This window comes from Argiope bruennichi, chromosome 6, assembly GCF_947563725.1.
Source record: "Argiope bruennichi chromosome 6, qqArgBrue1.1, whole genome shotgun sequence".
Classification (NCBI taxonomy): domain Eukaryota; kingdom Metazoa; phylum Arthropoda; class Arachnida; order Araneae; family Araneidae; genus Argiope; species Argiope bruennichi.
In genome coordinates this window covers 74,476,529-74,501,427 of record NC_079156.1, presented here as the reverse complement: position 1 = coordinate 74,501,427, position 24,899 = coordinate 74,476,529, and the positions used below count along the sequence as shown (strand labels likewise).

Genomic DNA, 24,899 nt, shown 5'->3' with positions numbered 1-24,899 from the left:
GTCGGTCTGATACCACATGACTTAAAAAAATAATGTTCTTACATGATAACTTGAAATTTGCAAAAGCAAATTTCAATTTTTTTTAACTGGCAAAGTTGTCCCGACCCGTTTATAGCATCAAATTGCATTTTCAGCCACAGATTTAAACTTTTATTATACAATTTTTTTAGCTCATTAATATTTACAAAAATATTTCCGACACTTTGAGGTAAATTAAAATATGTAGGATGTTTTTCATCTTTTTCATTGACCGAACGAGGTCCTACTTCAATTTCGCCTTTCGGCACTTTTCTCGTTTGTTTGTTACATAGTAACGACCAAACGCTTTGTCCGACTTCTTCGAAATTGTCTAATCTGAAATCAAAAAAAGGAAGCGTATGTCAGGATTTTTTTTTAATTGCTTCTCAAGATGATGTCAAGGTTAATGATTTCTAAGTTTGGTAAATAAATCGTTAAAGATTAAGATTATTAAAATGTTTAGAAACTTTTTTGGTGTATTATTCAAAACACTTTGAGACTGAATGATTTCATTTGATGATGTCGTATTCGCGTTTTCACGAAAAGAGGGTGCAGTAGCTTCTGAGGGTAAAAACCCCTGAACACCCAAGGGCAGAAGTCTGACTTCTAGTTCATATGAAGATGACACTCACACATTCGCTTGCACAACCCCTCTTTATAGGGGGACACATTCACACACCTTACAGATAGAACAACCATGCCCGAACCAGAACTCGAACCCGGGACACTCAGATCACAAAGAAGACGCGCTACCCCTATGCCAGGACATCGGCAATGATATCATTTGTTATCTTTTTATATTTCATGAGTAAGTTTCGTTTCAGCAAGCAAATTATTGGTTAGATAAAATGTAATCATTTTCCGTTTCAGATTAAATCTTAAATTTTGTGAGCTAACAAAGGGAGTCGATAGATGCATCATAAAAGAAACAGAATAGGTGTATGACTGACAAATGCAAATTATATGTTTGTCAATACTTGCAATTCAAAAATAATTTACTGAGGGAATAAAGCTACCGATAGAGAGTTTATTGTTTGTAGTTATTAGTTTTTCGTGCGCATTAAACCGGCAAATTAATTACTCATCCAAAATGGCTGGGTTCGTATTAAGACATATCTGATCATTAGATGATGGAAGCCTTGGCGCTTTCTTTTCCCTCTTTCTAACTTTGTCTGATAAATTATTATTGATTTAAATTTAATTTCTATATACACAGCTTTTAAATAGAAAATCTAATATACTGAAAAAATAAAGCATTAACCCTTTGACTTACAAATTTACTTAAACTAGTAATTAGACGACATCTTGTTTGCGGCATTTATTGTTATTTAAATCCCTATAATAAGCATTTGAAATACTGAATGAGTTTCAAGAGATTTTTGCTTTTTAATGACTTAATACTTGTACTTACTGGCAGATTTAAATACTATAAATTCAGTAATTCGATGCACATGCCAAAAACGTCATTGTAAGCTTAGGCTTTTGAAACAAAAGAAATCGGAGTACAGATTGGATAACAATTTGATGTTGTTTTTTCATTTTTCCTTTCTGTTCATGCGTCTTTTCTAAATATCAGATTGTCAACAGGTGGCAAGGTTTTGTTTACAGCATTAAGTAATTGTCTTCGTAAAAGCAACTTAACCCTTTGCACTCGGAAAAGTAATTCGATGCAAAATTATTCGGCCAACACAAGGACTTGCTTAATGCTATGAAGAAAAAAATTTATTATATTTTTGAATTTTACCCAAAAATTAATCTATATCTTCTTACCATATTTTAAGTAGTTAAAGAATAGTATTCTTAAGTAGTTAATAAATAAATAAATAAATAAATAAAACTTCAAAATGATGCACCGCCTTGAATGTCAAATGAGAGACACGAACCGATTGCAAAGGGTTAATTCGAGCTACTTATCAGCTTTCTTATAAAAGAACTATAGCTAATGTTCGCTGCCTGATTTTTGGATTATCATATAAATAATGCTATTGGCTGGGATGCTTTACTATATCTTAGCTATGATAGAAAAGGGTTTAGAGAAATGGCTCGGTACAAATAATATATCAGAAATACAGGCCAGTCACATGTTTTCAATGTGTTAAATTTTTCCACGTGAAATAACTTCTTACGAGACATATAAGAAACTTATTCCCTGGATAATCGCTGTATCTTTTAAGCATGGAATATTCATTCCTATTTCTTGTGCAAAAGATACAGCGATCTTTATACAAAGATATATTCTTATATATCCATGTATAAAAATATTATCTTTCTTGAATCAAAACACCTTTGTATTGATCACATTTGCTATCCATAGTATTAAAGCAAAATCACAAATTTAATGCACTTGAAACTTAAATAGAAAAACATGCTTTAACACGATGAAAGCGTAATCCATCAATCTTGGAAAGAAAAAATAGTGGAAGATCTACAAGATAAAATTTAGACCAAATAACTATATATAAAACGCTAACTTATGTGGCACAGAAATCACTCTTATTACTTATTATTGAATGGCAACAGTTAAACAAAACATCATACAAATGTTTCAGACTGCTTCATTGAACGTTTTTACAATGGCATTTAATTCAATATTTTGTTTAACTTATAAATGGAGCTGTAAAATATTACAATTTCTTGGGTAGTTGCTTGCTATTTTACTAAAAATTTCATTCAGTCAGAGAAAAGAATATGTAACAGAAGTCAAAATGTTAGAAATTAACGTCAAACAAGGTTTAACGGTCGCAAAATGGAAAAATGTTAACATTAACAAATCTGATGTTCATGAGCCGACTTCCACTTTCATTACATAAAAGCAAAAGTGATTGGTAAAAGTGTAGTTTAGTATGCCCCTTACTGCGCCAAAAGTGCCAAGTCGCCAATAAAGATGGCGGAAAAAATAAAACACTTCTGCGAAAAAGTTACGGTTACCCTTTTCTGCATTAAAATTTTGATCGTTACTGATAAGTATTGGTTTGTCCAAGATTTTTTTTTTTTTTTTTTGAACCTTTGGGATCACTATTGCTGCTTATCTTAACAATTTTGGAGTAAAGAAGTTTATACAAACCGCCTGCGACGGTCTGTTGTGTAGAGAGAAAAATTTATGTTATGCGATGTTTTTTGTATCTGAAGAATTCACCGGGTAGAATTTTTGAACTAAAAAAATAAAATTTGCTAGTAGCGGGAGCTTAGTAGCTTCGCTAGCACATTGAACATAATGACTGTGTGGATAACAGGAACAGTACATAACCAAAAGAAAAGAAAGAACGGTGGTAGAAGCAATTAAACCATTCTCCACACAAAATTTCAAAGAAGCATCCTTTTCCCAACTTCATCAACTCGTAAAATATATATATATATATATATATTCCACTCACCCTTCATCCATTCTGTAGGTACAAAATATTTCATGCCATCCCATTCACCAGGCATCCATTCTTGCACAATTACCGACATAACAAATTATAAAGAGAATCATCCGAGTACAAAAAGAATTACGATAATTGCAAGGAATTCCACTGCAGAAGATTTTTAAAGTAAGAATTCAGACGATTTATTAAAGCGCATACGGGCAGTTAAAAATTGGAAAAGAATAAATATTCTCTATTCTTATTCACATTAAAAATAACACTGCAGTGTATTTTTAGTAATAAAAAAAAACTTTTAATTATAATACAGAACTAAATTGAAATCTTCAATAGATATCTTTTTATTATTTTTAATGCAACATTTTTCATAAAATAGTTTAGTTCATGTGCAACTGAACCGTTGTAAAAATTAGTAAACAAAACATTATGGTTGCTAGAATATCGTTTCGCTGTGTTACCATTTTGGCGACAAACTCGGGGGGGGGCACACTAAACTACATTTCAACCAAGTGATTTATTATATAATATGCACATTTCTTAATTAACACTTCAGTAATTTGTAGTAAATTGATTCAACTAAATTAATTCCATATTTATAGTTTCATTGCCTAAAAACTCAACCTGGATGAACAAGCAGGTCGCCAAAGGTGACAAATTTAATGAATATCTTATTTCGACAAATATCCAATAATGTGACAGCAACAATTTACATTATTCTAAAATTATAAGCGATAGCATTTAAAAATTGTGCAATTTCATGTGTTATTTTAAAATTAGGAAATTGTTTCCTTCGTTGTGTGTGGCTTTATGCTAACTTATTTCAATTCAATTTTTTTAACAATTAACAAATTACAAAGATTTTAAAACAATAATATTATCTTCATTCATAAGTATATTCAGAGTGCATTCTTTCACATAAAATAAGTTTCATGAATATAGTTTTAAAAACGCAATTCTTTAGTGTATGAAAAAAGTAGAGTTTTTTTTATTTAAATTATTTTTAATATTTAATTTAAATTTATTACTATGAATATTATAGAATTTTAAAATTAAATTACTTCCAAATTGATTACCAAATAGCCTTACTTGGATAAAATCAAAAATTAATTTTATTCAATCCACTAACTTATTAAATAATGCATCGTCAACCAGAACAAGAATTCTCCGAAATTTCAAACATTTAACATATCGGAGAATAAGTAAATAAATCGATTAAAGAAATCGTTTTCTATAGACATGAAACAAATGAAGTTCAATAAACTAGCTACCTCTGGCGATCAGTTTGTTTTCTCGGAATACTAATTTTCCTGGCTGTTAAATTATTAAGACGTTGACTCTATTACCCATATTCAGGGCTAGCAAAAGTTCCGATTCAGTATAGAATTTAATGCGAATAGAACACGTCTATGTTTAGTTTATATCTCCTTGTTTTAACACTTTAATCATTGTGTGAATCACCTATGATTCACATTCACTGTTTTAATTAGATATTTTCTTCTCCACTAAAATGAAGATATCAGAGGAGTAAACATTTTATTAGATAGTGGTTTGAATCACAGGCATGAATCATGGCTGTTAATACATTTACATTTATTTAAATTTTCTCTTGTTATTTAATAAGACCATAAATGGAATCGTTCTACAATAAATTACTGTTCGGACACATTAAAATGCATATCTATTATTATTATAGTACTTAATTCAGTTATTTCAGTACTTTTGATTATATATGGCCCTTGGCGATTTTCAGTTAACCAAAGTCGTAAAGCTCCGTTGTACATAATGCAACTATTTTGGCGATATTTCTCGTTTTAGTTTGCAATAAAATCCAGAGACATAAATATCCACAAGTACACTTCACGAAATAAAATTTTCTCATACAACTTAAGTTATGTTTCGATGATGAAAGATAAGATTAACCATCGCTAGGCAGATAATTACTAATTTCGAACCGAATTCTGTTAGAGGCCAAAATCTTGATTTCGTTTATATTTTTTTCCTTCGACCACAGAATGAAAGGCTTGACAACACGGAAATTCTTTTTGAGGATTCCTAACAATATTTTGTAGTGTTCAAATAGCATTCAATGTGCAAGTTTCCCGAAATGATCACGGGTAATCCTAATTATATTTGTGATTATGGAAATTAATAAGAAAATAAATTATGAGAAACATTTATCTTTCGTTTTTTTTATCAAATAAGATAACATTTAAATTCCGTTTAAAAACATAAAACAATATACATTTCGTGTTTCCTAAATTAATCAATTATAAAAATGATTAACTTTAGATTAGAATTCCATTAAAATACATTGATATTAAAAAGGATCTTATGCCTCACTTTAAAATGTTCCTCCTATGATTTCATACTGGATGGCCGTCGTACATTAACACAGAGAGCCACTTAATGGCTGTTTTTCATTAAAACATTTTATACTATTTCTTATTCTTTAAAATTGACACAAATTAATAAATTTGTTTTCTTCAAATCTCTGCACAAAACATTAATTAATTTTCAAGTTCTTAAATTGAATTAATGGATTATAATGTCGACGACTTACATGTTATTTCACCTTGCTACAAGTTCGTTTTTGTATGACAATATGATTCCAAAACATCTTATTCCACAGAAAATGCAGATTCGATTTATGCGAGATGAATGATTTACTGGTACGTTAGAACAATCAGTTGTTTCTTCCGAACTAGTCTTATCTGGTACGTTTGAACAATCAATCATTTTTTCCGAGCTAGTCTTATCTGGTACGTTTGAATAATCAATTGTTTCTTCTGAACTAGTCTTATCTGGTACGTTTGAATAATCAATTGTTTCTTCTGAACTAGTCTTATCTGGTACGTTTGAATAATCAATTGTTTCTTCTGAACTAGTCTTATCTGGTACGTTTGAATAATCAATTGTTTCTTCTGAACTAGTCTTATCTGGTACGTTTGAATAATCAATTGTTTCTTCTGAACTAGTCTTATCTGGTACGTTTGAATAATCAATTGTTTCTTCCGGACTAGTATTATCGTTTGAAGATGATTCGGATAAACTGCCTCTTGCTTCTTGAATGGTAATGTCAGTTTGGATGGAAGCAATTAAAGCGTCTAACATTTCCTGTTCGGAATCTGTAAATTGAAAGTTCGCTTCGTCGATATCTTGCAGGCTTTCGATTAACGAGCAAATACGCTCTTTGGCATAGAGAGGCGAAGGTTTTACAGAGTCGTACTCTTCTAAAATAAAACTGGGATTAAAACTTCTACAATACAAGGTCAGAGTTTGGTATTCATCCATGCTCATAAAGAGTTCCTTGTAACATCTGTCGTATACTTGCAAAAGGCACTGCAATCCTAAATTCGCAAAAGTGAAGCATTCTGTAGCATAATAATGCTCAGAGATAATATTACTTATCAAAGTGCAAATCAGCATAAAATTGCATTGGGATGGCGGCTTCGTTGATAATCTCACACATCTTCTTAGAATAGCATTTGCATAAAATTGAGGGGATAACCAGTCTTTACTACCTACTATTTTATCGACAACTGATTCGATTTCTACATTATATAGCTCTCTCAATCTTAAAATAACTAGCACTATATCTTCGGTGCTTTCAGGTATGCCAGGTGAAATTAAATTAAGATCTAGAAATTCTTGCTCTGTAGAATGTACCAGGCATAAATAAGATAAACACTTTTTGATACAAAATTTCATACTTGATTGTTTTGCATTATATAATAGGTTCGGAGGAAATTCTAAATAAAATGTTTTTAGGCTTAGTGATTCGCAGTGACAGTTCCTGTAGAATACAAAGTGAGTGTTCCAGTTGAATTTATTTGTGTCATAATCTTGATTTCATAAGGACAATCGCAGGCAGTGATGAGACATCACGTGGTCTGAATAGAATCCTGTTGTTATGCCTGGTTTACTCTCGGCCAGTAGGCAGCGCATGCGTAGAAAGGTTGAAAAATGCTGTTCGGTCCATGGCAAAAAATTGTATCAACGGGACAGCCACATGCCGCTGTATCGTATTTTTTACTTACTGAGCATGTGTTTGTAGAATTTGGCTGGTTTTTTTTTTTTTTTTTTTTTTTGGCGAGAAAAAATTGATTACTTATCATAGATTAATTTTGAAATTTTTTGTTCTTTGTGCTTTCTGATGCAAGGTTGAAAGTTTTTTTTTCCATTTCATTTGCCAGTTCTTTTCTATAGTTTTCCAAATTTAGGTATGTTGATCTTATTTTTTTATTTTACCATGTTTCTTTGTGTAAATATCTATAATTTTAATACGATACGAAGTGGAAAAGAAAAATTCAGGGACGCCAAAACAATTTATAGCCAAGTATGGAATGCCTAAATCTATCTTATGAAATTGTGGCAAACATAAATCATGCATGCGCTACCCACTAGCCGTATTATAACTGGCCGAGTGTAAACCCTGCATTAGTTACAAATAAAAATACGTTCATGCACAGAAAGGAAAAGAATAGACAATTGATCTGTTTTAAGAATTTTTCATTCTACGATTTTATGTTTAGACCATTTAATTTTCTTAAAAAAATGGGTTTTTTTATATTATATGTAAATACATAGTTTCCTTTAGAATCGGATTATTAAATAAGCAAAGTAAGTACAGGCCTCGATATTTTGGGAATCTAAAAGCCACCTCAAGACTTTTCAGATTAGGTTAATCTTTTTCGGCTTTTATTAAATTTACGAAGACTATGTCTACGAGATTATTCAGGTTAAAATCATACATCATTTAAGTTTTTGGATCCTTATTCTAACAACATTTCTACTTACTTCTTGTATTGCTTTGTAATTCTAAATTTAATATGTTGCGTTATAATTTTAAAAAAATGTCCAATCCTATAGATTTTTTTAGATAATATTAGAAAACGTTTATCTGTTTTACGATTTTGTGCAAAATTACTTTTTAAATTTTAATAATATATTTTTTTATCTGGCATATTAAAAGTAGAAACTTGCGACTTGAAAATCTCGCTTTTTTTCCATTGTTGATGTTAAAAGCCTGAAATTATGGCTTATTCACCTATAATGAGTAAATATCTATTTAAATAAACTTTTAATATAATTTTTAAATTTTATTGTACTTAATTAAGGTTTAACTTCACAAGTAACCGAGTACTTAAAAAATTTGTAATTGCGCCCAATTTTAATCTCTATTGTTCTTTAATGTAATATAGTTGGCTGTATATAATATATTATATATCCTTCTTAACGCTTTAAAATAGCTTTCTTATTTTGGTTCTTATGATGATGATGTCGTGTCCGCGTTACCACGGAAAGGGGGTGCAGTAGCTTCTGAAGGTACCCGAGGGAAGAAGTCTGACTTCTAGCTCATATGATGAAACTCACACATTCGTTTGCATAACCCCTTTTTACAGGGGGGCACATTCACACGCCTCACAGATAGAACACAGATGAAGAACAACCATGCCCGAACCGGGATTCGAACCTGGAACGCCAAGATCACGGGGAAGATGCGCTATCCCTTTGCCAGGACGCCGGCTTTTTGGTTCTTATTCTTATTTTAATAAAATGAATTTTTTGTTCGTGAGAATTTTTTTTTGAATAATCTTTTGAGTTATTACACAAACAATGAAAAATATTTTACTAATACGTAAGACTTCAATATTGAACAACTTTATCACTGTTCTCCTACTATTAATAAAAATTAATTTCATCACGAAAATTTTTGCATTAGTTGAAGTTTAAATACTTCCGTTTTTCCTACTAAAGTTCATATCTGATAGAAAATTAGAGACACATTGCACAATGAATGAAATGGTGTAAAGTTTTCTTTAAATAGTACGTGTATGTGCTTATTCAAGTTTAAATTTAAAAATATTTTGCTGAAGAAGCCGCCAAGAGCAAGCTATATAAATTTGAAAATTTCAACAAACATTGATTCGGGCGAATAGCTGGTCGCCAAAGGTGATTAGTTAACAATATAAATATACCTAGTTACTTTTTGCAACAATACATATTTTAATTGGGCAATGAATATGCTTAGAAGAACCTTTTTATGTCTCCCTCATGCCCAAAATGAAAATATAACTGTGCCACCTCGACCTATCCAAATCCATACGGTTAATTTGAAACATCGGAACTTCACGACAGTACAGGCAGCATTTATGATCAAGTCCTAATGGTGAGGTAGTGCATCACCGGCCAAGGTATAACCCTTCCCGTAGGAGGAGACCCTCATTGGTTTGGCTACTAGGTTGACTACAGCATTGGTTTAGCTACTAGGATGACAAGAAAACAAGCACCATACCGAAAGCTTCTCATCTTTATTCTTTTAGGTGTCAAGCTGATGGAACTAAACACAAAGTAAATCTATACTGCCCTCATTTATCTTCCACAATTTGAGTATATTCTAGTCATTCTCTGTGTACATTTTGTAGAATTTCTAAATTCTAAAAGCCAAACCTAAGAATATTTTTAAAATATTCGAGAAACTATGAAATAACTTTAAAAAAAATTTGAAGTTGCTATTATAATTCTAAAAACAATTCTATCGAATATCTTTGAAGTCATAAAGTAACTTTGTACGAATTAAAAAATTAATGAAAACTTAAGAAACAGGCATTAATCAAATATTTATATTTTAAATTTATTATCAGTAAACAATGACATACGAGAAATTTTTTGAAATGAATTATGAAGTATACATATGTTATTTTGATATATTTTGATGGAAAATGAGTGATAAGAAAATAGATTGATAAAATGAAGAATGCAAATGGTTTTATTCAAATATCGAAAAGTACTGCAAAAATAAGTTTATTATGCATACATGTATATTGTATATTCCAAAGTATATATTCTCTAGGAAATTTTAAAAAATTAATATGATTTATTATTGATACACTGGTTTCAATTATATTTTTAATTAAATCAAAAATATTTCATCGTATGAAATTGTTTAAGAAATTTATCGTAAATAAAGAAGATGGAAAAAATGTGTTCAGTACAATATCAAAATTCTAAATTTATTAAAGCCAAAAGCAATCCAAATAAACAAAATGGCAAAATCCTAGTTTACTGTGCCCCTTATTTCTCCAAGAATGCCAATTGTACAAAGTCGCCAATCAAGATGGCTGAGATTATAAAAAATACTGTGAAACAACTGCAGTTAGCCACCATTTTTATTAAAATTATGAGATTTATTGATCACGACTGTTCTATATAAAAGCATTTCTTCGTAAAAGTATAGTTTAGTGTATTTAGTGTGCCTCTTGCTACGCCAAGGATGCCAAGTCGCTGATAGAGATGGCGGTCAAAATAAACAATCACTTCTGCGAAACAGTTACGGTTACCACTTTCTGCATTAAAATTATAATCTTTACTGAGAAACATTGGTTTTTCTGAGAGTTTTATTATTTTTATTTTGAACCTTTGGGATCACTATTGTTGCTTATGTTAACAATTTTGAAATAAAGAAATTTTTACAAATCGGCTGCGCCGGTCTGTTGTGTGGAGAGCAAAATTTAGAGCATTCGATGCCTTCGGCATCTGAAGAAGGCACCGGGCAGAATTTTTTTAACTTAAAAAAAACATCCCACGGCTTCGCTAGTACGTTGAACATAAGGACTGTGTGGATAACAGGAACAGTACTCAATGAACAGAAAAGGAAGAACGAAGGACGTTATAGGAACGAATCTTTTTCAGGAGGAATTTTAAAGAATTAATGCACTTACTTGATTTATTTAATCAGTTGTCTCAGGAGGGTACGATCGGGATATTTCTCTGAAGAAATGGCAGAGATCTTTTAATAGCCCTCTAGGTTCCCTCGATGGAATTTGTATGGGCTCCAGTTTTCGGGTCTTTAAACGTCAGACTGTGGTTCACTGTTAAATGCTTATAACCTTCATTATCAAGACAGTTATAAAATGATCAACAGCCTGAAATTATTGTGCTACTGGAAGCATTCGTCTTTTAATAACTTCAAGTAACAAGTCTGCACTTCTTTCAATCACCACTTCAAAAAAAAAAAAAAAAAAAAAAAAAGAAAGAAAGAAAGAAAAAGAAACAGTCATTCATATATCCCACTAATCCTCCAAACACCCACTAACTTCCCAAACTTACTTTCATCGATTTCAACAGCCTTTCCCATCAAACTCTAAACCGGCATCCTCACACACTCTTCTACAAAAATTCATTCAGTCAGTCCCCGCTTTAGCTACGACATTCAAATCATTCACAATACTTTCACGTCTCATTCTGTTTAACCACATATACGTCATACATAAAATTAAGCCTATATCCAAATGCCTTTTATCAAACCATGAACCCTTTCTTACAGACCTTTTAATATAGTGCGGATTCAATCCTTTCTTTTTGCAATACCAGATCTTTCCACCGATTCTCTCATCCAAATCAATCAGTTTTATATTCTCACCACACACTGGACATACATACTTAGATGCAATCAAACCATTATCCATACAAAATTTCAAACAAGCACCCTTTCTTAACTTCATCCAATCGTAAAAAAATATATTCCCCTCACCCTTTATCCATTTTGCAGGTTCGAAATGCTTTCTGTCATCCCATTCACCAGACATCCATTCTTGCACAATTACCGATATAACAAATTATCAATGGAATCATCAGAGCACAAAAAGAATTACAAGAACTGCAAGGAATTCCATTGCAGAAAATTTTTAAAGTAAGTATTCAGACGATTTCTTAAAGCGCATACCAACAGTTAAAAATTGTAAAAGAATAAATATTTTCTGTTCGCATTCACATTAAAAATAAAATTGCAGTGTCTTTTTAGTAGTTAAAAAACTTTTATTTATAATACAGAATTAAATTAAAATATTTAATAGATATTTTTTATTACTTTAAATTTAACATTTTTCGGGAAATAGTTTTAGTTCATGTACATCTCACAAATTGTAAAAAGTGATAAACAAAACAGCATTAGGGTTGCTAGAAGATCGTTTCGGTGGGTTGCGATACTGGCTACAAACTCGGGAGGGGGGGGACACTAAACTACATTTCAACCCATTTTTTTTTTAACTTTTTGAATCACAGTTGCTGCAAAAGCCTTTGTATTCTGAAATAACGAACTTTTGAAAACCACCTGCATCGATCTGTACTTAAGACAATAAATTTCGAACATTCGATGCCTTCGGCATCTAAAGAAGACCCCAGAAGTATTATTTTTGCATTAAAATAAAACAACCTATGCCTTCGCTAGCCCATTAAACTTAAGGATTCTGAGAATTATAAAAGCAGCACAAATGGAAATGAAAGCATCTTACCTAATTCTTCATTTAAGATGGAACAATTTCCATTTTTAAAAAAGGAACATTTTAGTGATGCAAACACCGTTTTGTCGGCGCCGTATATATTTCAACATATAGCCATCGAGTTCAGAAATACAGTATCCCTCATAATATTTCTGATTATCCCAATAATCAGATATCGGATTATTGAACACTCACAAACTTATCGAATAATCATGTGATATTCAAGAGAAGAACAGCAAATCACGAAGAATTTCGTTAGAATCGTCAGATCACAGAGAAAGATAACCCTTCTCTGTGGGTAAGATAATATTAGAATTAAAAAAAAAAACTGTGCAATGATAACAAACGATTCAAAAATCTCGGGCAGATGTTTTTAGTTATCATTATCATTATTTATTTTCCGTTATAACAAAATTCGTAAACAGACGATTTTAATTAAAATAACATAATTTGATAAGAATTGCCAAAGGATAAATATTATCTGTTCGTATTTAACTTTAAAAATAACAATTCAATTATAAAACGTAATTTAATTAAATTCTTTAATGGATGCTTATTTGTCGATTATTTTTAATTTTCATTTCTCACAAAATTCTGCAATAGATATACAATTCAACAAACGAAAAAGATGTGAACAAATCAATATTAGGGTTACTAGGAAAATTATTCCATTTACTTCTTGGGTTACCACATTGGCGACAAACTCGGAAGTACACTAAACTAAGATTCAATCAACAGAATTTATAATTTATTTATTCATCGATACATTAAATTAATTAAATTTTATTGGAAATAATAATTAACAGAACTTACCAATACTAATGAAATCCTTTACTTGCTTTATTCTAAATATGAAATCCTCTTCATGAGAAATATTTAAAGAATCATAAGAATCAATTTCTTCATGATGCCATTAGAGACTTAATAAAAACTTTAGGAACGAGTTAGAAAAGGAATGTTCAATAATAAAATCCTTGCTTGCTACCTAGGTGTAATGTTACAATGTTCATTAGAATTCTCGCCAAATCACGTAATCCTCAATCCTGAGAAGCTCCTTCAATCTCTACCATAGTGGGATCCGTCAATATGCATTGCGAACACGGAAATTTTGCTTCCCGCCAATATGAGACTTTGGCGAAATTATATTGTCGGTCCCCCCCCCCCTCCTTTTTTCTGCAAATGATTATTCAATCCACGAAGTTTAATTAACTCTGTGTGCGTTATTGGAAATTTCGTAAGCAATAAAAGCTCAGCCAATCTCTATCGATTAAACAAGAATCTCTTTTGAATTTCCCTCCACAATCGCAAATGATATTTTGTTTCAAGTTTAGGCCATCAACTGATTGAATTGTTTCGCTTTGGAATCGAGAAACTATTGCCCACCAGAATCGAAAATGGCATTTTGTATCCAGAAGTTTTCGGCTTATTTATGTTTGGTTTATTGTACCGATCTCTGTGCTTACGAGTCCGAATTTGAATTAATTGATAAAAACCAACTTGTTATTTTTATATTGATGATGAAATTACATGATATATTTGAAAAGGAAATTCGGTTTACTGTCGATACGATATTCAAAAGTGAAAAGATTTTCTCTTCCCATTTTTTTCTGAGAGCCGTTTTATCAAGATGTGTAAAACTGTCCGAAAATCCAACCTACATGCATTTCATGCTAGTTTGCACATTGGTTAAACAAGTGATTCGAGCAAATTTTTGCTCAACGAAATGTTTCACTTTTCCGAAGATAGCATCGCTAGCTCTCGAAGCTGTATATAACAGATGTTACAAAGATTTTTTTAACAATAGATATAAGTATAAGACTTTTGAATGCTATTGTGACAATCTAAATTCAATTCTTGCTACTGAATCTAGCAACAAAGCAAGAAGAAATATGCTTTCTTTTGTCATACCACAAATTAACTTGTTAATGACCAGCTTAAATGATGTCGACCCTATTAACTTCCAGTTGACAGATGAGGAGCTAACAAAACTGAATGATATTTTTCTTAAAGCGTGTCCTGAAGATTTAACAGCAGATGATAAAGAATCTACAAGAAGTCCAACAGAATCTGAAACTGATTCAGACGATACAATAGAATATTCGATCCCGGATGACTATCTACAAATCAAAAATTGCTGCGAATTCTGTGGATTCGATTGCAGTAAATTCATTTTAGACCTATGCAATAAGCATGAATCGTTACCAGAAATAAAGAATGAATTTTAAAATTCAGTTCAAATGTAAGTTATTTTCTGTTTAAAGATTTAGATTTGAAAAATAAAGTTTTTGTTTGTGTTTATACAATGTGCATTGGCATTCAGTGAATGAAAGCTGAATTCATTAAAGTCATATAAAAGGTGAATAATTGTGTATTTATTGAATATTGTCATTTCAAAAAAAGATGTTTTAAAATAATGTGTTTTGATGGCATTTTGTAATTTAAAACAGCTCGCATGAAGTGTTACGAGGCAGTATGGAGATGTGCACAAATTGCATGCGGTAGACTTTTAAACTGATATTTAAAATAACTAAGCGATTATCAATAATTTAATGTATTTGTTATTTTCACTGATATATAATATTGTCAAATGCAGTAATAAAAATTTAACTTATACCAGTAGGAATCTATTTTTGTAATGATTGCACGTGTTTAGAAAAAAACAAGCTTTGGAACAAAAAGGAAATTTTCCCCCCCTATCATTCTGTTTTACGCCGATTCGTACCAATTTTAGAGATTTCAATTTGATTCGATTTAAGAACAAATTGGGGTTGCCAAAGTTGAAATTCTTTTCGCGAATGTTTCTCAATTTTGGTAATTCCGCCGTGTAGGGGATGATCAATTTTTCTATAGCTTTTGATCAATTGGCATGATTTATATGTATTCTGAAGAAAAATTCTTCGTATTTTTAATTTCTGTTCAGATTTTTTAGGATTTCCTTCATTTGAAATCCCTGACAGGCTTCCTTGTTGATCTATTCCCCCTCCCTCCACACTACCGTGGCAATATTTGTAACTTGTCTTGTCGATAGTGAAGAGGAAAAGTTAGGTTCAGATGGCCTCCTTGTCATCAGATTGTGGTTTAAAATTACGAGGCCCGGCTCAGAATATCCCTGATAATGTATTAAAACATGACTCTGATATAACGAAACACAACTAAACTAGAAAATTACACAACAGTTCAAAGAGATGCAAGAGCAAACGAAACAAATAACAAACAACAGGGTTCAGTTTCTAGTAGTTAAAATTTATGGTTTCCTCTTCGATTTTAATGATGTTTTTAAAATAGAGGTTAAAGACGTTTGCTTTGTATCTCGAGACATAGGGGCGGGATATAACGCCTTTCGACAATTAGCCAGAGAATTGGAAGTTTCTCCCCCCCCCCTTCGTCCAAGTATACAAGTAAAGAAAAAGTTGTGAAAGAGGACAACTGATATAAGGGGCCTAAAATGAATAAACCTCAGTAAATTTCCAAGTTAATTTAATTATATTAACGTCCAATTAAAAAAAAACCAAGGTATTTTGGAGCGGATAACATAATTTTGAATCCCGGTCAGATGATGAAGACGATACGTGAGCTGGCATTTTCTATCTAAATTTCCGCACTACATTAACGGGAAGACTTTGGTCCCACGACGTCAGATTTAATGAACACCATTTCCTCACACACGAAGAATCTTTAGTGAATTCAGTTTTAAATTTGGAATTAAGGGAATGTTATTTTATTATTTATAACAAATATTTATGAAACTTCTAAGCACTAGGAGGAATTTTTATAATCATATCCCGCATAAAAATGCATCTCATTACTTCACAATGTGCGAAAGGTTAATACTAGATCAATGGTGTGAGTCATTTTGACTATTAAAGATCTTATCGCTATTTCATTTTTTTTTAAATTACTGTTTTTTAATTACACAACGAAACTTATTCAAATGTAACTCAGCCACTCTGTTCTACTCTTTCTACTCTGTTCTACTTTCGTATTTGCTATATTTATTCTTATTGTTTTGAGTCAAGCTGATTCATTATATAATTTTATGTGTATGTGTGTTTTGTTTCAAACATATGAAATTTATGTTTTGCATAAAGTAAACTTATAAAATAAGAATTATCGCCATCTTTTAAACAAGATTTGTAGATCATAAGATGCGTTAATACAGTAAATACATCAGATCAACGATGCATATCGGAATACAATAAACTTTATGAAATCATCCGGTACTATAAAAATCCGACGTTTTCAAATGGGCGAGTAAAAAATGTTAATCTCTTGATGTTTTATTTACTTTGCTAATTCGATGACATCTTTCCTTTAGGCGTTTCCTTATATTAGTGTCCCGTTTTAAAGCAATATCAGGTCTAACCTCGTTGTTTTAAACTACAATCTGATGACGAGGAAGACATCTGAACCTGCATTTTCCTTGCCTCAGTCTTTACTTTTGTGCAACAAAGTTAAATCCTATTAATGTCTGATAATGTTGAAGGTTGTCTTATTTAGTCTTGTATAAAAACTCTTTTTTTTAAATATATATAATATATTGTCCTTTTTTCTTTTTTTTTGTGAATATATTTAGGGTTTTTGTTGCCCTTCCTTTGAATTCGATTTTTATTCCCCATTCTACCCGAAATAATCTTCCATTTCGATATTAACCATTTCATCTTTCCAAGAGGTTTTGTTTCAAAACGGTCAAAGCCCACACATTTCTGTTTAAAAATAGTATGTATTGATATAACGCAAATATTACTTAAATATAAAATGCTTCATTTTTCAAACAAGTAAATACACAGAAATAAATTCAAACGTAGTTTAAAATGGAAGATAATAATGAAGATAATAAAGAGTTAAATGCCTGTTACATTCTTAAAATTAATTTCACAAACACAGAATATCCGTTTATCAAATTTCATATTATAGCATAAATATTCTTTTTACGAAAATGACAAAATGTATTGAAATCAAAATTCTATTAAATATAATAAAACTCTTAAGTGTCGTACTTTCCAACTTCGAACTTTTCTTCTCCAGGGAAAAGAAAAGAAATGAAATAAATAAATAAAAACCACGTATGAGAGAAAGTAAAAACTATTCATTTTTGAACAGGTTGACTGACGAAGATGAAAATATGTAGAAGAAGAGTGGGGGAGATTTATATTTTACCTTGTTGAATTATCTATTCAAAATTCACATTATTTTCTATTGATAAAACTAGTAGAAACTTGCATTATATACTGGTTATTTAATACATTTCATATACAACAAATTTCAAATATGGATTTGAAATTAAAAATTTTTAGGCTACATATGGGCGTTTATCGAAATTTTGAGTTTGGATATTTTGCCAAATACAATGTTTTCATATTTTGAAAAAAGCCCAAAAATATCATTAAAGTGTTTGAAACATTACTAATTTGTATCCTAAGTAATGGTGGATTTTAGCCTTTTACGGCCCTATGCAGTGCTGAATATGAGACCCCTCTTTTAATATAATTGTCAGTTCAGTTTCATATTTCAATTTAAATTCAGATTAATAATATGTCTTAGGGTATTTTTTTATTTTAGTACTTTTGTGAAGATGTATATTTTTTTAAGTATTAATTATAGCTCATAACTGAGTGGTACCCATCAACCACTCAGCACTATAAATGAAGCACTCATTAACAAGAAATTTCCGGGGTTCGTTTGGATAGTGAGGGTTATATGGTGTGAAGAACGCTCAATCACCAAGCAGCAGTAGAAAATAAAACAACGACGTTTATTTACACGAAGACACACAGGACAGCACAAAGACGAACAACTATATACGGCACAGAAGACGATTATCTTCAGCCGAGACGTGCATGATACAACAGCATACACAGCAGCATACAAAACAGCATAAACCGCAGCATACAACAGACTCTACTACAGAGAGTAGCACACAGCTTAGTTCAGCACTAGTTTCACTCCGTCGCTGCTCCGCTTATCTCTGGAAGGACAGTTCTTTACCGTCGGTTCCGACTACGACGACCCTGGCAGCCGCGGCCGCCTCCTTTTATAGGTCTAAGGGGGCGGGGCTAGAAGCCTCTCAACCAAACAGGAACCTTCGAGGCGTATCTCGGTTCCTACTGGACGGATCGGGAAAATTCTCGATGTTTCGGGTATAATCTATTTTGGCGCCAAAGTCGTCGTCAAGTCGCCAAATGGTCGCCAAGTTTGACGCCAAGCTCCGGGACCTCCGACGCGACACGCGGACTCCGTCCAATACAGATGACTGTAAAACATTCTTTCCGATGGTGGAACAAACTATGCTGGGAAGCAGCATTACAGATTCGTAACAATATAAATGAAGCATTTATAAGCATTAAGGATGTTACCGTAAAAACATGAATTAATTAGGTAAAACGCGTTTTAACTGACAGCACCAGAGAGAACCCGTTTTATTCGTTTATTGATTGATTAGTTAAACAATACTATTTCTATCTATCCAAAATTATTGTATTAAACTATACTTAGTTAGACAGTGTTTAAAGAAACTAGGAATCTATCACTGAAGGGGAAAAAAAAACTTTATTTGGGTAGTGTTTAAAACAGGACTGTTATTACAAATTATTTATTTCGACAAGGCAAATTACTGTAACACTTAGAATTACAAAGAGAACGTTACTTCTAAAGAAGCATAATTTTCAAGAGCAATCTTTTTTACAAGAACAGCGGGCGAATCTTTGCCCAGTTCCTACAGCTCCTTTTCTTGCTGCTATTCTCAGCGAAATTTCCTGATTCGGTACTTGTTCTTGAATCAATAAAATTTGCGGTGATACATCAAATTCAGATCTGAAAATCAGTGAATATGATACACTTTTGTATCAAACTTGAACCGTTATTAGCTGCAGTCTAGTGTATAAATACTTATAAGGTAAGAATAAAATTAGACAACTTGTTTTGAAAATTCGACAAGCAACAAATTTAGATTCATACGGTTTTAATTGGACAAAACCGGAAATAACTAGAAAAAATCGGTTCTCCCAAATGCTGTCAATTAGAAAGCGTTTTTACTTATTAATTTGGGTTTTCCGTAGTTACTCCGTTTTCCCTAGTCGCGTTTTGACTTGATTTCAGGTTTTCAAAGAAATGGCAAAGTGAATGTAATAAAACAGATAGAAATTTGATTTATTATTCTAGCTAAAGTAATGATATTATCCTAAAATATTATAATTCCTACAATCTGTAATTTTTTACAAATTTATTTAGAATGAGAACTAGGGCAAATAACGTTTTCAATCCTCTTATCTGGGGACCTTCTCGACTCAGCGGCCCTAGGGAGTTGCCAAGTGGAAAAATTCGCGTCCCATTCCAAGCCAACATATTGATTTCCTCATCTTTCTAGCAAAGTCCACCCTTCTCAAAAGAAGATATTGGTTTAAATCCCTCGTAATTTTTAATAGATCAAAACAATAAATTTAATTGGTGATTGATATGTAAAATTAGACATATTTTTCAGATTTGTTTGCCAGAATTTTGTATAAATTGTATTTTTGAAAGCATGGATAAAATCGTATTAAAATATGACCAGGATTCTATCTTGATTTCGGTATCGTAAGATTCCACCAGAGATCCATCTGTATGGGGGTCTGGTGTGATTTCAATTTTATTACTAGATGTAAGCGTCTTATCGCTTGCACGATGTAGCTTTGGAGAGAGTTTGTACCATTTTAAGTGTGGAGAGAGTTTGTACCATTTTGGAGAGAGTTTGTACCATTTCGTTATCTGATCTTAAAGTAATATAACTTCAAAATTAAATTTTGCTCTAAAAAACTTTAAACAAACTGGAGTTTTCAATTGTTGAACTGAAATATTCTATCATGGTAATATTCCAAGATTAATAAATGTATTATTTTATTTTTTTTTAGCTTTTGCTTTTAATTATATAAAAATGATAATATGCTCATTAAAATATATTTAATAGTGTCTAAACGCGTATGGGTATCAACAAATACAATAATTAAAACAATGATAGCCATTATCATGAAATATGCTTAAAATGCTTTTCATAATTTATTAAAAATTTTTTTAAAAATGTTCAGAAATAAATAAGTCGTATTAATTTTTTTTTTACATTTTAAAATTGTTTAAAGATTTTTTTCCTTTTTTTTTTTTTTTTTTTTTTTTTGCAATAATATGCTCCAACGTTATTGAAGTAAAACGCTAAAATTTTGATTATTCTTTTATAAAATTTCTAATTATAAATTCGAACTTTTTTTTGAGGATCACTTGTTTTTCAAGAAATAATTATGTACCAAATTTGGCAGCCTTATGTTCTATATTCCACTTTATAGAGACCGCGGTGGCCTGGTGGTAAGGTCTCGGCTTTGGAACCGGATGGTTTCATATTCGAAATTCGTCTCCCTCGAAAAACAATCATGCAAACTGTAAAAACCCTTTCTTTGGCGTGGGGTTTCTTTTGTATGAGCGGTAGAGACAGTGATCACTCCTTTTTAGTCCCAAAATTTTTATTCACAGGTTCATAAGGGACACAGCACAGATTACGACACAAAATTATGAAAATATTAAAGAAACAACATCACGATCTAGCAGAGCGACCTTCCTCTGCTGCCTCTCAGCCAGTTCTCTCTCTCTCCTTCTTTCTCCTCCCCCACTTCCGCTAGGCAAGAGGGGTTACTCTCAGGGGTGAGAAGGGTTGCCAAAATTGGCATGTCTTACACAAACTGTTCTGGGGCACGTTAAATCCGTCGAGACCAAACATCTTCCCGCTCCTGGAAGTTTGGAGGATGTATGTTTTCGTCATCTGACCGAGGTTCAAAATTACGACGTCCGTCCCAAAATAGCCCTAGAGTTGCTTTAAAACGGGACGCTAATATAACTAAGCTGACTGAAACTATCGCTTTATCGAACATTTTGAACGATACGCATCATATGACATAACTTAGGAATAGTCTGTTAGCTTGTAAGCCTTTTTATATTTAAAAATCAATCTTATACAAGAATTAAGGAACTCTTTTCTGTTGGCATTATTTATTGTGTATGGCAGCAGCGCAACGTCATTGGAAATAGCAAATTTGAAGAACTTACTATTTAAATTGCTGGAAGTGGCAGCTCTAGTGTTGCTTATTTATTCTTCGTATGTTTGTCTTTTAATATTCTTCTTCCCTGTTTGCTAAATTGTATGTTTGGTTTCACATATACGTAAAAGAAACGAAGCGAACTTAATTATTTTAATCTGTGAGTTCTTTATAACTACGTAGTTTAATTCAGCTGTGTATTTATTTTCTAAGCGTGATTCTCCTCTGAAAATTTGATTTAGTTTGCTCCACAGCCAAAACAAAATGACATTTCGTATTGAAAAATTTTCTTTTTGGCTTTGCTTTATACACTCTACGAAGGAATCCTTTCCAGAACTTGACACTGGATATGCACATCAGCTACCAATTAATATAAAACGTTTGAAAGAAATTATTGACAGGCTTTCTGACATGTACAGAAACGAATTAATGACTGTTACTTTAAAAATATTATGCTATGAGCAATACGGCGACTTCTATTTTTATATGATGACCATCTTATCGAAGTGCGTAGAGCTTTCCACGACTCCAGATTACTTGCACTTTTTGTTGGTATGTACTTTTATTCATGTAATCATTTTGCACAAATTTCGTCGTAATATAAAGTGTTTTACGTTTGTTAAAATAGCTTCACAATGCCTTATAGCAGTGCATGACAGAAACTACAAAGATTTGTTCAAAGATCAAAGGGATTGCAGGGCATTTAATTCTTATTGTAAAAGATTAAATACAATCCTTGCCAAAAGACTGACTGGTAAAGGTCGGAAAGCGTTGTCTCCCTTTAACAAACTGCAACTTTCAAAATTAATGTCTAGCTTAAAATTTATCGACAACGAACACTTCACCCCTACAAATTCCGAGCTTAAAATGCTGAATGAAACATTGTCCTTTCTGTCTGATGAAAATTCCTCCACGGATAGCGACGAATCAACAAACAGATCTGTATCTAATGAATTATTTGTGAAAGTAGAAGCCAATACGAATGAAACTGAATCTAATAGGTTTTCTGTGAAAGTAGAAGCCAATACGAATGAATCTGAATCTAATGAGTTTTCTGTGAAAGTAGAAGCCAATACGAATGAATCTGAATCTAATGAGTTTTCTGTGAAAGTAGAGGCCAATACGAATGAATCTGAATCTAATGAGTTTTCTGTGAAAGTAGAAACCAATGCAAATGAAACTGAGTCAAACGAGGTATTGGTGAAAAAGGAAATCATTACGAATGAAACCGAATCCAATGAAGTATTGGTGAAAAAGGAAATCGCTACGAATGAAACCGAATCCAATGAAGTATTGGTGAAAAAGGAAATCGCTACGAATGAAACTGAATCGAATGAAGTATTGGTGAAGAAAGAAATTAATACGAATGAAACTGAATCTGATGAAGTAATAGTGAAGAAAGAAATCATTACGAATGAAACAGAATCTAATGAAGTATTGGTGAAAAAGGAAATCATTACGAATGAAGCCAAATCTCATGAAGAATTGGTGAAAAAAGAAGTTAATACGAATGAAACTGAATCTGATAAAGTAATAGTGAAAAAAGAAGTCAATACGAATGAAACTGCTTCTAATGACGTAGTGGTGAAGAAAGAAATTAATACAAATGAAACTGAATCTGATGAAGTAATAGTGAAAAAAGTCAATACGAATGAAATTGCTTCTAATGAAGTAGTGGTGAAGAAAGAAGTCAGTACCAATGAAACTGAATATCACGAAGTAGTGGTGAAGAAAGAAGTCAATACGAAAGAAACTGAATCTAATGAAGCATTGGTGAAAAGAGAAGTTTATACGAATGAAACTGAATCTAATGAAGCATTGGTGAAAAGAGAAGTTTATACGAATGAAACTGAATCTAATGAAGCATTGGTGAAAAGAGAAGTTTATACGAATGAAACTAAATTTAATGAAGCACGTATCAAAGAAGAAACCAATATAAAGGAAAATGAATTGGATGAGACATTTTCGGATGAAGAAAGCAGTTCAAACGATTCCGAATTCGACGAAACTTCTTTAGAAGAGAGCATTTCAAACGATTTTGAATCCGACGAGACATCTTCGGAAGAAAATGATACATTTGTATCTGCAGTGAGTTTTGGAGCAGATGAAGACACTTCTGATTATACAAATCGAATTTGTAAATATTGTGGAAGGAAATGTTTCGAGTTTGTATCTTCGTACGAAAAAGAGCAACAAGTGAAGAGTGAAATTAATTTGTAAATTTTAAATTGATATTTGATGAAAGCATTTTAAAATGTAAATAAATTGTTTTAAGTAAAATGTTTCACATTTGTTGATTTACTTATAAGTAACTTAAGAATTTTATTAGAATCTGTGAAAGAACATAAAAATCTTTTGCAAGATTTTAAAAATTAGAAATTTTAAAAATTAAATGACTTTAAATGGCATTTGAAAACAATTATAAATTATGCCAATATATTGTATAAGATATTTGGAAAGTGCTATAATCTTAAAATTATGCTTATGGATCAAAATGCGCATATAAAAATTTCCTGTAAAAAAAAGGAATTTTTCTTATAGATGTGTAGATCTAGTAAACGTTCAAGATAATCGATTCTTTTTATTGGTCAAAAAATGTAAGTTAAGGAATGTTTAAATTTTCAGTAATTCCAATTCTAAATGCTCGCCAGCTTTCATTGTAATATGATGCGAATATGTACAATATTAGATTGTATAAGATGGGACAGATTAGATTAGATTAGGTTAGGTTAGTTCAGAACAGTCTTACTATGAAGGCAATCTTTTAGAAATTTCCGCAGGGCAAATAATTATTCTGCATGTAGTTTTTTATGACTTGGATAAGAGTGAAATTATTTATCTGAACACGGTAATGAATCTTTTATGCCATACATTGCGATTAGCGATTTAAAACATAGGCAAATTCAGAACCTATATTTATATTATACCTATTATTTTTAGCATAGAAATAATTATTTTTATTTTAAGTAAATTATCTTCATAATTTTAATGATTTATTTCAAAACATTTGCTTTCGGAAAGTAGCAAACTTTTTGTATTGATGACGCAGTTTTCGAAATTGGAAATATCTTAAATTCTTCTCAAAACACAAAATTTGTAGAGTAAAGAGAGGAAACTGGTGGATTTAAAGGATACATTGCATTTTTGTAATAATAAATTTAATGATTTTTTCGTGATCA

General features: G+C 31.5%; 2 protein-coding genes across 2 annotated transcripts; one reads left to right on the top strand and one right to left on the bottom strand.

The window, feature by feature from the left end:
* Nucleotides 1-328: 328 nt before the first annotated feature.
* Nucleotides 329-7,217, bottom strand: LOC129972475 (uncharacterized). The gene is made up of 2 exons (XM_056086620.1): nucleotides 5,944-7,217; nucleotides 329-354 (listed from the first exon to the last, which is right to left on the bottom strand). Exon 1 carries the CDS (start codon nucleotides 7,089-7,091, stop codon nucleotides 5,952-5,954), a length of 1,140 nt encoding a protein of 379 aa, XP_055942595.1. The 5' UTR covers nucleotides 7,092-7,217; the 3' UTR covers nucleotides 329-354; nucleotides 5,944-5,951.
* A 15,310-nt stretch (nucleotides 7,218-22,527) lies between these two features.
* Nucleotides 22,528-23,940, top strand: LOC129971783 (putative leucine-rich repeat-containing protein DDB_G0290503). Its single transcript, XM_056085760.1, has one exon. The coding sequence runs from the start codon at nucleotides 22,528-22,530 to the stop codon at nucleotides 23,938-23,940; it is 1,413 nt and encodes a 470-aa protein (XP_055941735.1).
* The last annotated feature ends 959 nt before the right edge of the window (nucleotides 23,941-24,899 follow it).

Coding starts and splice junctions, on each gene's coding strand:
- LOC129972475 (XM_056086620.1), bottom strand. CDS start 7,091: ATGAAATTTTGTATCAAAAAGTGTTTATCTTATTTATGCCTGGTACAT.
- LOC129971783 (XM_056085760.1), top strand. CDS start 22,528: ATGTCTAGCTTAAAATTTATCGACAACGAACACTTCACCCCTACAAAT.